Raw genomic sequence first — 15,488 nt, 5'->3', positions numbered from 1 at the left:
AAGTGTAAGTGTGGTGTTGGATCAAAAGTGTTTCTTACAGAGATAAAAATTTAAAGACACAAATTTTATCCCATATCTACACAAGAAACCTCTGGTAACATTGCAAATTAAACACTATAAAATATTATTCTCATATAACTTGCTTTTAGTGGCAGAATCCATATATTTTCTTCATGAAAACATATATGATACAAGGTGCTTATCTTACTTTTACATTTGAAAATAGTTCAATAAAAATAAATATTTGTAAATAACTTTATTAACAACTGGTAAAAGTAGTCTACTGATCATGTAGTCATTGTTCTTAGCAAAAATTTAATGTTTTGTGGAGTGCTAAGAACCATCCTTCAATGTTCCATCCTTTTAAAGTACGGTTTCCACATACACATTCTTCACACATCACAAAGTTTTTCAGAATGAAACACTGACTTTACAAATTTCCATATTGCCATATTATGTTGAAATGCTGAAAAGTGTTTCAACTACATAGTGAAATTTCCTGTCCCGGAAGTCCCATTACTGCTAATCAGTGGTGCATCAAATCCTCTGATAATAACATTGACTATTGTGGTCAATATATTTAAAGAAAGTGCTATATTGTTCCAGATTCTGCACCTTCTTTGCTGGCAGCCAGTGTTGATACTATAGGTTGCAGTTAAGACAACATAAATTATAGCTTGTGTTGCCTGTAAAGAACGAAAATAAAATAAATAAATAACAAAACAAAATTGAAAATTAAAATAACATTGAACAAAAGCTAAAACTCTGTGAAATGCTGTAGTTATATAATGAAAGAAATGACTCCTATTTCTTTCTGAATAGAGAAGTTATAACAGAAATATTACATTAAATAAAGGATGAATGAAAGGAAAAAACTTAACATCCAGTTAACACTGAGAAAGAAGAAGAAATTATTTGGATGGTTCAGTTATGACAACTTGAAAGTGGGAGAATTATTTCTGAACTTGAAAAGAAAATCACCAAAGGATAATTACAAGCTGTAGATTTTTTCATGTAGAAGTATGTTAAATGATGGGTGGTAAACTTGTATATAAAGAGCATAGGCCTATGCTGTAAGTATCTGCAAATGTGAATATTGAAGGAAATATACTAGAGAATGGCAACTGTTTACTTCCCCATCAATATCACTCAAGTAATTGTGAAGACATAACAGTTGGTGGAATATGGTGGCTTGTATCCTTTCATAAATATTGTAATTAATCTATTCTTACTTCCAATATGTCTGTTGGTTATTCTTGGAACAGCAGGAAAATATTTTAAGGCATATGTTTTGTACTCTACTATAACAAATAGGAGAAAGTATATAAAGCCCAAAAAAGGAATACTATGTAACGTAAATGAAAAACAGCAACTCAGTAATAAAACAGTCATTATTAATTGTAAATGTTTGGTCTGCCAAAGTACGTGCTAGGAAATTCATCTGCTGCATCAACTAAAATATATAACAACCCTTGAAAACTTGTTAACAAACAGAGTAAAAACATTAAAGTCAGCTTGTTTCAGATGAGGATTATTCAAGTTTCTGGCACTGCAAATGATAATCAATACACTCTATTAAGGTACCAGAAATTCAGGTAACTGAATTACAGACTGCAAGTAACTAAGATAGTCTGTAGATGTGTACTGCAGAGAGGTCTTTTTTCATACTCTGTCATAAAGGAAAATATAAACTTATACCTGTTGTAAACAATAGCCGTACATCTTGGTATGTCATATTATACAAGATTTGTAATAATATTTTCTCACTTCCAACATATGAACACCTTACCTTTGTTTCTATTTACCATCTTATAATGAATAACCTACTATAACAATTTCATTTATTAATTTATATTGCATCTGAATACCCCATTCCATTTGATGGACAATGTGGAAATGCCCTTTATTACCACAGCCAGCTGTCATTTATGTTTATCATTTGAAATCAGTTTAGTTATTTCCCCTTGATAAAATTAGAGGAATAGGAAGGGAAGTGAAGTAGCAAAGTTGTCAGGTTGATACATATTTTATATGCAAGTCTTTTATCAGAGTTAGTGCAGCTATCAATAAAACACAAAATCTAATACACAGTCACTTTCAAAAAATGTCTATTAGTTTCTAAGTTTAATCAGCTCTCTGACAGTCTAGAGAAATCAGACCAAATCCCATGTTTTATCTTTGAGTAAATAATGTTCTTTGCTTCAAGTAATACATCCTGCATTGTTGTAACAATCATACCCAGTTAGTAAATTTTCATTACTGGTTGTTCAGTTTCCCCTTTAAGCATAGTTATGGGAAGTATAAATAAGGTTTAATATTCAAAATGGAACTGAGATCTTGCATGGATCATTTTAGTTATCTTTCACAGTCAAACATAGTTTTGTACAAATTGATACATCATGTTATATGAACACTAGAAGGGAAGAGGATATTTTTAATTATCCCATAAAATGTTTCATCTGTTCACTGCAACATTAGAAAAATTAGGTGAGTGCTAAATATGCCACATGTTTCACTTCTGTTATGACCAAATTACATCATACATATAATTCCATATATATTTAATAACATTAAATAATTTAAAAAGCAACAACACTGAATCAAAATCATTCTTTTGTACATATCATTTGTAAAATTCCACAATTTCACACTTCACGTTTATGGTGTCAGTATTTTGATGCAATTTTGACAATTCTTGATCACTTTAAACAGAGTTGTTTCTTTGTACGGTTGGATCTAGTCCAAAGCTCATTTTTATTGTATTTGTTACACAGGAACCCATAACAAATGCCAAGCAAATGTGGTTAATTACAGCAGCAGTGTAGTGCCTGCCAGGATCATTGATGTTAAGTCTCAGCAGAACGATTGTGAGTGAGCCAGCAAGCACCTGTAGTAAAGCAAAGCTGCTTAGTTGGTACAGATTATACCACACAAATATGTACCATAGCAATGAAACAAGTAATTGTGATATTCCAGTCCCCAGAAAAACAGATCTCTGTAATACCTGCAATCGCATTCTTTAACACATTTCTTAAAATGCTGCCAGTACTTTATACGCACATCAAAAAAAGTTTTGCATCATCCCAGTTCCCAGAAATCCAGAGATAGACATTGACTGTGGATATTGTATCACAGACACAGTCCCTTTGAATGTTCAGAGATGTCACTAAACCCGCCCAAAGATGGAAGATGGAAGTCGATCAGTTCCAGTCAGTCTGCCAGGAAGTAGGTACATGTCTCATGTTGTCAGTAGTTCAACCATGCCTAGACAGTCAATACTGTGGTTCAGGAAGGGCTCTCAACAAGGGAAGAGTCCAGGCATCTCGGAGTGAACCGAAGCAATGTTGTTCAAACATGGAGGAGATACAAAGAGACAGTAACTGTTGATGACTTGCCTAACTCAGGCCGCCCAAGGGCTACTACTGCAGTGGATGACCGCTACCTATTGATTATGGCTTGGAGGATCCCTAACATCAATGCCACCATGTTGAATAATACTTTTTGTGCAGCCACAGGACATCATGTTATGACTCAAACTATGAGCAATAGGCTGCATGATGTTCAACTTCACTCCCAACATCCACGGCGAGGTCCATCTTTGAAATCACGACACCATGCAGTGTGTTACAGATGGGCCCAACAACAAGCCAAATGGACCACTCAGGATTGGTATCACATTCTCTTCACCGATAAGTGTTGGATATGCCTTCAACCACACAATTGTCGGAGACGTGTTCAGAGGCAACACGGTCAGGCTGAACACCTTACACACATTGTCCAGTGAATGCAGCAAGGTGGAGGTTCCCTTCTGTTTTGGGGTGGTATTATGTGGGGCCAATGTAAGCAGCTGGTAGTCACGGAGGTGCCATAGTAGCTGTATGATAAGTGAATGCCATCCTCTGACCAATAATGGAACTATATTGGCAGCATAGTGACGAGGCATTCATCTTCATGGACGACAATTTGCACCCTCATTGTGCACATCCTGTGAATTACTTCCATCAGGATAATGACATCACTTGACTAGAGTGGTCAGCATGTTCTCCAGACATGAACCCTACCAAACATGCCTGGGATATAGTGGAAAGGGCTGTCTATGGATGATGTGACCCACTAAGCACTCTGAGGGATCTATGCCGAATTGCCATTGAGGAGTGGGACAATCTGGACCAACAATGCCTTGATGAACTTGTGGATAGTATGCCATCATGAATACAGGCATGCATCAATGCAAGAGGACATGTTACTGGGTATTAGAGGTACCAGTGTGTACAGCAATCTGGACCACCACCTTTAATGGTCTCAGTTTATGGTGATACAACATGCAATGTGTGGTTTTCATCAGCAATAAAAAGGGCAGAATGATGTTTATGTTGATTTCTATTCCAATTTTCTGTACAGGTTCCAGAACACTCAGAACCGAGGTGATGCAAAATTTTTTTTGATGTGTGTATTATCATGCATGATTTCAAAATGGCATTTTACCAAACAATAGTGAATTGAGGGAAACACGTGACAAGTTTAGATCAAGTTCATTCTTGAGACATATTCAAAAAGCACAACTGTTAGTGCCCGGACTTCAAAATGCAAAACTTTGGAATTCTGGTCCAACACCTTACTCATAATTGTTTAATTGTTACATATGTCTGAGAACATTTTAGACTTTATAATATTATTTTAAATGTAATTATATTCAGTTAATAACATTTTGATATTACATGAGTCTGCAGTACCGTAATGTATAAAACAGTAAACCCTAATTCACACAGTCACTTCTGCTAAGATAATGTTTGGTTTATGGGGCACTCAACTGTGTGGTCATCAGTGCCCGACTTCTGCTACAGTCAACAGGTAGGAGTATTATATGAGTGTAAGTTTTCATGGTCTGATACTTATACAATTAATTTTTTGGTATGTAACAACATCACAGGATAAAATATAAAGCTGGTGTTTTATTTATTGGTGTAGGTAATCATCACCAGAGTGAATCCACAGTCCAACAAGGTCCCTGGAAAGGCCACTCAACAGAAACAGCAATATTTGAATTTCTGAGAGAAGTGCTCCAAAAATTTGATAGTGACAAAAAAGTAACTGGCATATGCCTTGATCTGTCTAATGCTTTTGACATCATAGACCACACTTTATTGCAGAAGCAACTTGATAGTATTGGTATCAGAAGTACATCTAACAACTGGGTTAGATCATATCTTACTGGCTGCAAGCAAGTAGTAGAAATAGTTTCAAAAAGGTAATAAACCCACCAGACACTATTCTGATGATAAAGAAGTAAAGCATGGTGCACTGCAGGATTCAGTACTTGGTTCCATCCTATTTTGATATATGTAAATGACCTAGCATTAACAGAACAGTATCATAGCACTATCCATTTTGCAGATGACACAACAATTTTATTCAGTAAGAATACACTATAAATGTACAGACAACACTGTCGATTACATGAGCTTGTGTTGTGAACTGGTTCAGCCCAAATAAACTAATAATAAATAAAAGTAAAACAGTAGCATTAAATTTTCATAATGTCAGGACAAACAGTGAAGAGGATATAAAAATGCAGGTATCAGACACAGATATTGCAAGTGTAGCTAATAAAAACTTTCTGGAGGTCTGTCTGCAAGATAACTTTTGATGGGATACTCACTTTGATAGCATATTTAAGAAGCAAAGTACGATTTATTGTTTAATGAGAATCTTGGAAACTGTTGTTATAAGCACTGTCTAATGAAATTTTTTTATACTAGTATACAGTCTATTCTGAAGCATGGGAACACTTTCTGGGGTAACTCACCATCCTGCCTAAAGCTCTTCATGCAAAAAAGGATATTGGGAATCAGGCCTGGAAAAGAAAGGAATAAAGTCTGCAAACCACTATTTAAAAGGATGGGAATTCTTCCTCTTCCATATATTTACACCTTTGAAAGTGCAATGTACATTAAGGAAAATTTTCAGTAACAAATCCTAGTATCATCCTCAAAAATGAAAACCTGTGTCAACATAACGCAACACAGTAAACAGATTTTCACATGCTTCAAATAAAAAGCTCTTTGTGTCAAAAAGGAACTTCACACTATGGCAGTATTATTTACAATAAGTTGCCAATATAAATTAAAGTAATCAATGATCTTAAAAAAATTTAAAGCAGAATTAAAATAATGTCTGTTAATGCATTGTTTCCATAGTCTGGACGTTCCTCCAAAATCTTCGAGACCCAAAGAAAATTAATGTTACATGATATGCAACATTCTTTATCACTTACAAAAGTATTATGACTACCTGTTTGTAGCACGTACAGACTGTAATCATTAATATTAGTTTATTCATATTTTCAGTTGTAATTTTCTAGTTGAAATGGTTTAACTGTAAGGCAGAGCTAAAAAAATATTCATTAATGTAAACAAGAAGATATATTTGCACTGACCTGTCCAATATCTAATGCGCTGTACTGTACATGTACGATTTACTCAACAAAATAAATATAAATACAAATCATTCATTCATTTTCTTCTGTAGACTCCATTAAGAAGAAGAACCTTCAGGAGTGTGGAACAAATCAATGCATAGATTAACATAAGACAAGTAAATGGTGCACAATCTCTATACTAATTAAAAATAAACCATCACTACACTACAAAATAATGCTCATATTTATCCTAGTTAAGTTTACTAGAAACCTCAGCAGCCAGAGACTGTGGTATGTGTGTGTGAGTTGCATTTGCATGTGTGTGTGTGTGTGTGTGTGTGTGTGTGTGTGTGTGTGTGTGTGTGTGTGTGTGGTGTCTATTTCTCATGAAGGCTTTGTTGGCCAGACACTCATTTTCTGAAAGTCTTCTTGTTGTGCCTATCTGCGACTCAGGATCTCAGTTGCTATTCGTAATATAACGATCCTTGTTAATATATATAATATTGTTACATAATATGAGTCTTTGTGAGATTAAGACTTGAAACATTTCCTATGAACTACTTGTAGGCCTATTCAGCTATCATGTGAACTGTGTTTGCCAAGGTTGCCCTTGCTTCCTTGGTTAGCATAGTTGCAACACCAGTAAAGTTTTTTGCACTATCCTTTAAAGTCTTTGGTAGATTATTTATGTAGGTGAAGAACAAGAATGGACCCAGTATCAAAATCGCACTTGATATTCCCCCATTTTAAAGTTAGCATTGTGCCTGTGGCACAATCTGTCAACGAGACTCTCTACTTTCTGCTCTGAAAGTAAGACTCCATCCATACAAAAGGGATGCCATAACACTTTAGTTTATCAAGTAGAGTTCTGTGAGCCACACAATCAAAGGCTTCAGCAAGGTCACAAAATGTTCTGCTCAGTTAAATGAATCACTATTTTATCATAGGTAACTTTCTCAAAAAATACTGGAAAGACTGATAGGAGTTAAATACTTCCGTAATCAGAGCTGGTTTACTTATCTCCAGTTTTACAGATGAATGTTCTTAAGTTTGTCAGTAAATATGCCCTGAGTTGTTGATTGAGTCCATCATAGACAACAGAATTACTACCTTTTAGTTTAATTTTTTAGTCTGCTTACAGCATGTGTTTTTGAAACCAGTATTTTGTCATTTGTGCTAAAATTCTGGTATGTTCATATTTTAGTGTTTCAAGAATTTCTGCATAAATCCTAGAACCACTCAGCCTTCTACCATCTGGAACACATGATATTTTAGAAGTGAGTGTGGGATGATAGAATCCTACCTACTGTACGTCACATGTTTGTGTGTGCAGGTTTGATATTCAGTCGCAAGAAGAATGTAGATACGTTGGTCAAACGGCAACAACAAGTACTTCTTGGGTGATCCATGGAAGTTTTAGTGAAAGTGTTCATAAGAACCATGCAGCTTCTATGTTATTCTATGTTAATTTTGTCAGTGACCATTGTTATAATAATGAGGACAGTTGAGAAGGTACTCTTGAGAAAAACTCTTGTCGTAACCCTGTTAAAGGGAAGACGCACACTAAGATTCATGTTGAGAATGGGCAGGGTGTTAAGCCCACTTTCTCTTATATGTATATTAGTTTGCTTCTGATGTTTGGAGACGCGAGATACTTATGAAACAATATATGTTCATGTGAAGCATGAGATTTGTAATATGTCTGAAGTTTAATACATGTCTTTAATTGAAGGAAATGAAAATTTGTATGTCTACCTATTTTTATAAGTAGAAAGTGTCTTAAGAAATTCCTGTACCTAGTAACATACTTCGGAGAAGACGAGAAAAGAAAGTTTGCTGCAGCAGGCTAGCCAGGAAAGGAGTTCAGCTGAACATCTCACATAAGTCATCTTGCAAAAGAAGTGGAAGTTAGTATATCTACTTCACACTTAAATTGTCATCCAAAGCCATTAGAATATTCCATAACTTGAGTCTTGGACAAACAGTGCCTTGTGATTGCTGACTTGTTAGGGTACATCAGTTGAGTGTGCCACTGTGTTCTCAGCAGCGATCTTCTATGCTAAGCACTGTTTGTCCAATATATGTCCTGTCACAAAGGCATGGAATCTGATATACCCAAGTCTTCTGAAAATTGAGGTCATCTTCCATGCTGCCCAGTAATTTCTGTGTTTTATTTGGGTGGTCACAAGAGAGTTTTTACTACATTCGTACCTGTACACAGACAGTTGCCAGCACCATATGCAGAGGAATGTGGAGCTAGAAACTCTAGTTACACAAGGTGTGCACCATCTCAGATGTGGAGAGTCTGCTCTGGAAACTGAAATACCAGAACAGTATTCCAGAAAATAATTACTTTTAATGGCAGATTGGGCATGCTCCATGCCCTTAAACCATAATACAACCTGTGGAGAAGATGAAGTTACAAAAAAGTTCCAGCCACACCTTTTATATTGCATATCAGTAAAACTGAGTGCTTATTTTTAAAAAAAGAAAAAAACAGCACTGGCCAAAACCTGTCTTCTGTATGTCCAATAAAACAGCCATTACTGGGGAGCATGGAAGAGGACTTCAGTTTATGGAAGGCTGAGTTATACCAGATTCTGTGCCAGTGGATAAGACATTGAAGCACTGGGATTTTAACACAAACTTCAAAATACTGGGGCAGTGTCATTACAAGGACCATCAAAAAAGGCAACAGGGGCATTTTAGTACGTATACATTTGAATGTTCGTGGGAAGCTTTTAATTAATCTCCGTATGGGAAAAGTTTTTTTTTTTCCCATCCTTGGTGACTATTTCACTTAGGATCTGTGAAAGAACATTAGCATATGGGTTCCTTTGTTAGTATACATTACGTAATATTGTATACATTGTATATCTAAAAACACAGATGATGTGACTTACCAAACGAAAGTGCTGGCAGGTCGATAGACACACAAACAAACACAAACATACACATGAAATTCAAGCTTTTGCAACAAACTGTTGCCTCATCAGGAAAGAGGGTTTCGTCTTTCCCTCTCCTTCCCTCTTTCCTGATGAGGCAACAGTTTGTTACGAAAGCTTGAATTTCGTGTGTATGTTTGTGTTTGTTTGTGTGTCTATCGACCTGCCAGCACTTTCGTTCGGTAAGTCACATCATCTGTGTTTTTAGATATATTTTTCCCACGTGGAATGTTTCTCTCTATTATATGTATACATTGTATAGTATACATTATGTAATATTCACTGAATGTGAATCATTTGAAAGTAGAGATAACAACTTACTGAATACTAGAGTCACAGAATCATCAAAGGGCATTTAAATAAGGTTGGAACTTTTGCTAGCTTTTGGATGAATCCTTTACTTAAATAGAGTATGCACATACCCCTGTACAGTTATATTGTGTCAGCTGAATACACTGTGCCAAACAGTGTATTCATGTTGCACAATGTAGCTGTACAGATTGTTTGTACACACACACACACACACACACACACACACTGTTCAGTGAGTTGTTACCTTTACTCCTAAATTATGTTCCATTTTCTTAATGTTCACCTCACTATAAGCCTGTGGACTCAACAAGTATTTAATCTAATCTAGGTGAATATTTTGTGGTAGTCAAAAGAAGTAAAGACCAAGCTGCTACCATGGAAAAAATATTTGTGGATTGTAATATAGATAGGCTTACAAGAGACCATTCTGAAGAAAGGGCCTGAAGGGGTTGTTCACACGTTTAAGCACAGAAAAGTGCTTATAATCATTTTGGTAAAGGCATCAAGAGAAAGTATCAGGAATAATTTGCATATTGTTTAGGTATATTTAAGAAACTGTTGTGCTATCTAAACACTATCAGAACTACATTCTTGTTCCCATACTAAACAAAGCACCAGTAATTGTAAGCAAATAGCACAGAATACTGTGACAACTATTATCCTGAGATGAACTGAAAAGGAAGGGGGTATACACTCAGAGATACATGTGGTAGAGAAACGTATAGTTAAATAGGTAAACAAAGAAATACTACCAAGTTTCTTAAAACTAGTCTCTTTCTCAGAGGAGAAATAAGAGAACTTGGAAGGGTGGGACAAAGGCACTCTGGATCCAGATTAAAGGGAATTCTTCAAAAATAAGGAAGAAAGGAGGTAAAAATTACAGCCTCTTCATTGTACTACAAGAAAAACTGATGAGTGGAGACCAAAAACAAGTTATGAAACTTTTGGGAATGTAAAGTGTGCTACATAGCAAAACAATACATTAGAAAACAAAACAGTATACTACTAATCTCTGTTACCAAATGTTCACCAAGTTCACAGAGGCAATGCACCTTATCGTGGTTTGCAAAGTATAGCTGTAGATGTAAATGTAAATGTACACACCTCTACAGAACACTGATGACTAATATCATATAAAACCTTTCAACATGAACAAGGCTTTATTGCCATGTAGAATCGCTGTTAAATTCTGATTAGTTCTATGGGCTGTTTTTGATGGCAGATCTGTATTAAGAAAACATACTGCAGAAACTTAAAAAGAAGACTTTTGTGCTACTGGTAGCAAGTTTTCTTTTCATGGTTCCAGGACAGACTCTAAAATTAGATGTAGTACTGTAATCCCTAAGGTAAAAATGGACTTGGCAGTTGTTATATAAACAAAAGATTCATTTACAGTGAAACATGTTTTTGTTTTTTTATTTTTCTGAGGAAATATATTTTGTGGTTTCCCATAATTAGAGAATGTGTGTTTGAGTAAATAAGATTAATATTCAACTGAAGTAAATATTTTGTAAGAAGCAAAACATAGCTCTTAATCTTCTCGAGAATGTAATTTTGATCATGTCAAAGACACAGAAAACAAGACTATACTGTCCTCATAAATCTTACAATATACTAATCTGTTTCATAAACTGAAATTTGGCATTTAATAGTTACCATATTAGACTTTGGTAGATTTTATTGTGCCTGCACTTCTGACCTTAGATTATTTGAGCCAAATTATAAAGTTAAAATACCACCTATCCAATGCTACTAAATTGTAGATATACACAAAATGTTCTCAAAAAGGAAAACATTTGAACTTTCCAGAAAACTTAAAATCCCAAAAATGGAAGGAGACGTGTGGAAAAAAAAAAATTGTATGAAATATTTGAAAACAATTATACAAATATTAGCAGACAGCCTCAGGCAGATTTTGTGCTCCACTTACAGCAATACCAATATTTATATTGAAAATTTGAAATTGGACAAGACAGCATCTGCACCCACACAGTGGACGTGCATTTCAGAATATCTGATTGATGTTCTGTGAGGTCTTGGGATTGCACCCGGATCATGTTGACTTTTGCCACAATATTTTGGTTAGCAACCACCCAGTTGAAATGTTGTGGCAAGAAGTTACATGATCTGGTTGCAATCCTGAAGCGTCATAGAATATTCAATACACAAGGAAAATTTCAAGAATCATGTCTGATTGATGTAGATATGTGTAAGTGTGCCTGGCAGGCAAGAGGAATAGTTCAGTTACTAATCAGGCTACCTAACCAATTATTACTATGAATCCAAACCTTCTGGACTATTGTCAAGGCTTTTCATGGAAATAGTGAGGTGTAATCACTTCTCTTTTTTACAGTGTAAGGCCTTAATTGTGTATTTGTGTATGGTAAATGTCAATAATAAATGATTGTACAGTGTAAATGTTATTTCTGTGTTTTAAAGAATGGTAACAGAAAAGAAAGGAAATGAGAAGATGACGTGATCAGCATGTACTAAACTTCTTATAAATATCAACAAGCAAGTCACTAAGGATAATGACCCCACCCAATGGATGAACATCCATCAACAGTGTCACATGCCCTTACTTTACAAAATAGTAGTGGGAGATCTGACTCAAATGCAGGTGAATCAAAACATGTACTGCTGCCCAGATTATCCCACCAGTCAGTAATCTCTAACCCATTTGGCACTGATTACTTCTGGGCTACATTCAATACTTAAACAATTTTGTTTTACATACTGTGACTTGTAGCTGTCTTGAAAAACTTAATTTCAACTATCACTGTTTCCCCTGTAGGTAATGCATGCTACCATCAATATCGCTGTAGTTGTATTTTTCTATTCTATTCCCATAATTGATTCCCACAATTTATATTGTGTTTCTTTCTTGTAATGCTTCGGATATCAACAAAAAATGTGTTTCATGATTCAGTAGATGGGAAGTTCATGCTACTTTTATAATACTGGCAGACATATTAATGGATGAATTGATGTAATTATGCATACATACAGCAAGGTTGCTTGTCATTGTGTGACAAATTATCAGTACCAGATCACATGGATAAACAACAGCAGTAGATTTAAGGACTACAGGAGACTGTCTCAGCTTCAGTTGTCTCAGCTGGCTGTGTGTACTATATACTGGATATTGATTTGCACTCTGTTATTCCCAGTTGTTAACATTTGGCTTGCACATGGATATGTCTGCTTTCCTGATGCAGTGAAGTCTTCATTCTCTGTTTGACTACATGTTGTACTTGCCTCAAGTCCAGAAATGGCAAGTATATGCAACGAAAGGAGGTTCACATTAGAGTGATTCCTAGCCTGACAAAGACACTGTGTTCTTGAGCACAAAGTCTGGAATTATTCTGTAAATCTCCAGAGTACTTTAATTGCCAAGAGGAGTCCACCTATAGAAGCCTTCATTTCTGTTTGGTTCGAGAAGAATCAGGATCTGTTGTTTTCTGTGGTTTATTTGTACTTAACTGGTGTCCACTAAAGCATGTGATAATGGAAAAGCTGCCTTATAACAGTTATCACTGTCCTTCCATTGTTGGGAAAATATTTATGACAGGCTCTTGAGCTTTTTCTATTTTTCCCTCTGGCATTTGAAGCTCTGCTCTCGTGTACATTAGTGTCCTTGGCTATAGAAAGGGGGGGGGGGGGGTTTGGAGGGGGGGTTGAGCCAGTGGTATAATGGGGGTTGAGCCATTAGTATAATGCTATAATAAAGGAAGAGAAAGAGTTTTCATCCATGCCTTGAGTGGGATGGGCATGTTCTCCCTCAGACACATAGAATTATCAAAGACAGTACAAACACAATTGACATGTATTCCAGACACTTATTTTGTTGGCAGGAAGGGACAAGAGAATGTCATATTACTATTGCATTCAGCCAGACATCAAAGTAAATAGTTTTTTGGGACTTTCTTGTGTTTTTAATTACAACTTCACAGAGACAGATAGCAACTTAAAAAGAGTTTGAGGTAGGGTAAGATTTTTAGATTGTATGTACCAGTGACAATCATAATGGTATAGATGTTTGCAACTGTCTATGTCCATCAGATCCTGTAGAAGGTAAATGCAGTTTTGCTCAAACAACAAGCTATCCTAATTTGAATTTTTATGCTTCATAACTACAATATGAAGGGGAGTATTAAATCAGAGAATTTTCAGCTGATTTCTCTGCTGACTAATTATCTGCCTTCACATTTAGTATTACTTCCTCCAAAGTCCATAATTCTTAGTCATGCCTTTCAGACTTAGTCTCTATAATCAAATCCGAAGTAAGGCCTGAAGTGGAGTTTGTCTTATTTCCAAACAGTGTACCATAAACTACTTGTGTTATTTCTTCAACCAAATTCTCTGTGAATAGATACACCAACATTTACTGGCAAAACTAAAAAGAAAGAAGAAAAGCCACAACGTTTCTTTATCTGTCCAGCTTCAGAAAATATCATTGACGGAAGCCAAACACTTTTGATTGTGAAGTAAATCAAAGAAAAAAGACATCAATGAGTTAAGGGCAGTATGCTTTTGCATTACAACCTTGAATGATGAAGTCATTGCCAAAATGTTGACTCAATATTTGGAGTATAGGCTGTAACATCCCATCCATACCAAGCAGTCCTCAGATTAGTCTGGGTAGCAATGAGTGGTGTCCAGCATTCATAATGATACTGATCCAAAACATGACTAATGTACTGCACTGCTACACCCATGGAATTGCATGACTGTAATGTGTATTGGTACCAGCCCTCCAACACACTCTTCTATAATTATCATCAAGTGACCAGCATATCCTACACTTGTCAGTAAAAAGATCCCAACATGATTGACACAGGTTCCGTTCCATGTGTTCCCTTCACAGTATGATTCAAAATGGATGCCTAACACCACATTTATCAGTGGAAGATGATTGTGTACTGTTTGGATTGATACAGACCTACTAGATGTCTCCAAAAAGGCACTGTGTAGTTCCATTGCATTCCCCTCAGAGTTCCTACAAGCCACAATTTGTAGGTAGTGTTTGTATCTTATGTTGTTAACTGCTGTTGACCACTGTAAGCCAGAACTTCTGTTTTATGTCTCAATATAGTGACTGAATATTTGATTGATCTCACTGTCATATATGCTAATTCAGGGGACAACTTCCTGTGCTGACAATAACTTTTGCAATAGTGTGACATGTGTGGTCTAAACCTTGATGCATGTTGATAAGCTGAACAGTATACACAAGTTGCATTATCCCATTCATGGCTGAAGAGGTATTGTACTGCATTTTACTGAACTCCACTGAAAATGGGGGTTTACTTTTTCCTTCATTATACTGCTCTTTGTATGTATTTATTACTGTAGTGAAAATGTTAATGAAAAATCTAATGGAGAAGAACCACAAACTATGTAAGCCATGAACAAGATGCAAAACTATTTTTGAAGTTTTAATCGAGGACTGTTACGAACCAATCTACCTTAAGGAAGTTATTGCAGCCACAAACATGCAGCTTTCCATTTGATGGTACATTGCCTGATATCTGTTCACTTATATGAATCAGTCTTTAAAACAGAGCTGCCGATCATCAAACATATTGCTTCCAGAAATGACTAAACCTCTGCCCTGATTGATAATATACTACAAAAAATGCATAAAATTTCACCACTTCTGTACACTGGCCAATAGCAATCACTCAGGAGTTACAGGTCGGTGCAAAATCTCATATATTGGCAACATTTCAGACAATCTTGCAAAAAAGTTAAAAGCCTTGCAACTAAAGCTCTGCATCTTATACTCCCAATAGAATATCAAAATTTTTATT

At 35.7% G+C, this 15,488-nt stretch overlaps 1 protein-coding gene across 5 annotated transcripts in view; it reads right to left on the bottom strand.

Annotated features, from left to right (window-relative positions):
- Positions 1–241: 241 nt before the first annotated feature.
- The window catches only part of LOC124788645 (ninjurin-2-like), a 137,084-nt gene continuing 121,837 nt past the window's right edge, over positions 242–15,488 (bottom strand). The window contains exons 3-4 of one of the 5 annotated variants that reach the window (XM_047255921.1): positions 2,621–2,887; positions 558–686 (exon numbers count right to left, since the gene is read on the bottom strand). In XM_047255921.1, the coding sequence (XP_047111877.1) occupies positions 2,705–2,887 (183 nt within the window). In that variant the 3' untranslated portion in view covers positions 558–686; positions 2,621–2,704. Of the gene's footprint in view, positions 687–2,620; positions 2,888–15,488 lie in introns of those variants that run through there. The other 4 variants (XM_047255915.1, XM_047255918.1, XM_047255916.1 and 1 more) reach the window with 4 other exon arrangements.

This window comes from Schistocerca piceifrons, chromosome 3 (genome assembly GCF_021461385.2).
Source record: "Schistocerca piceifrons isolate TAMUIC-IGC-003096 chromosome 3, iqSchPice1.1, whole genome shotgun sequence".
Lineage (NCBI taxonomy): Eukaryota > Metazoa > Arthropoda > Insecta > Orthoptera > Acrididae > Schistocerca > Schistocerca piceifrons.
The sequence above is the reverse complement of the archived record's forward strand: the minus strand, read 5'-3'. Positions and strand labels throughout refer to the sequence as shown.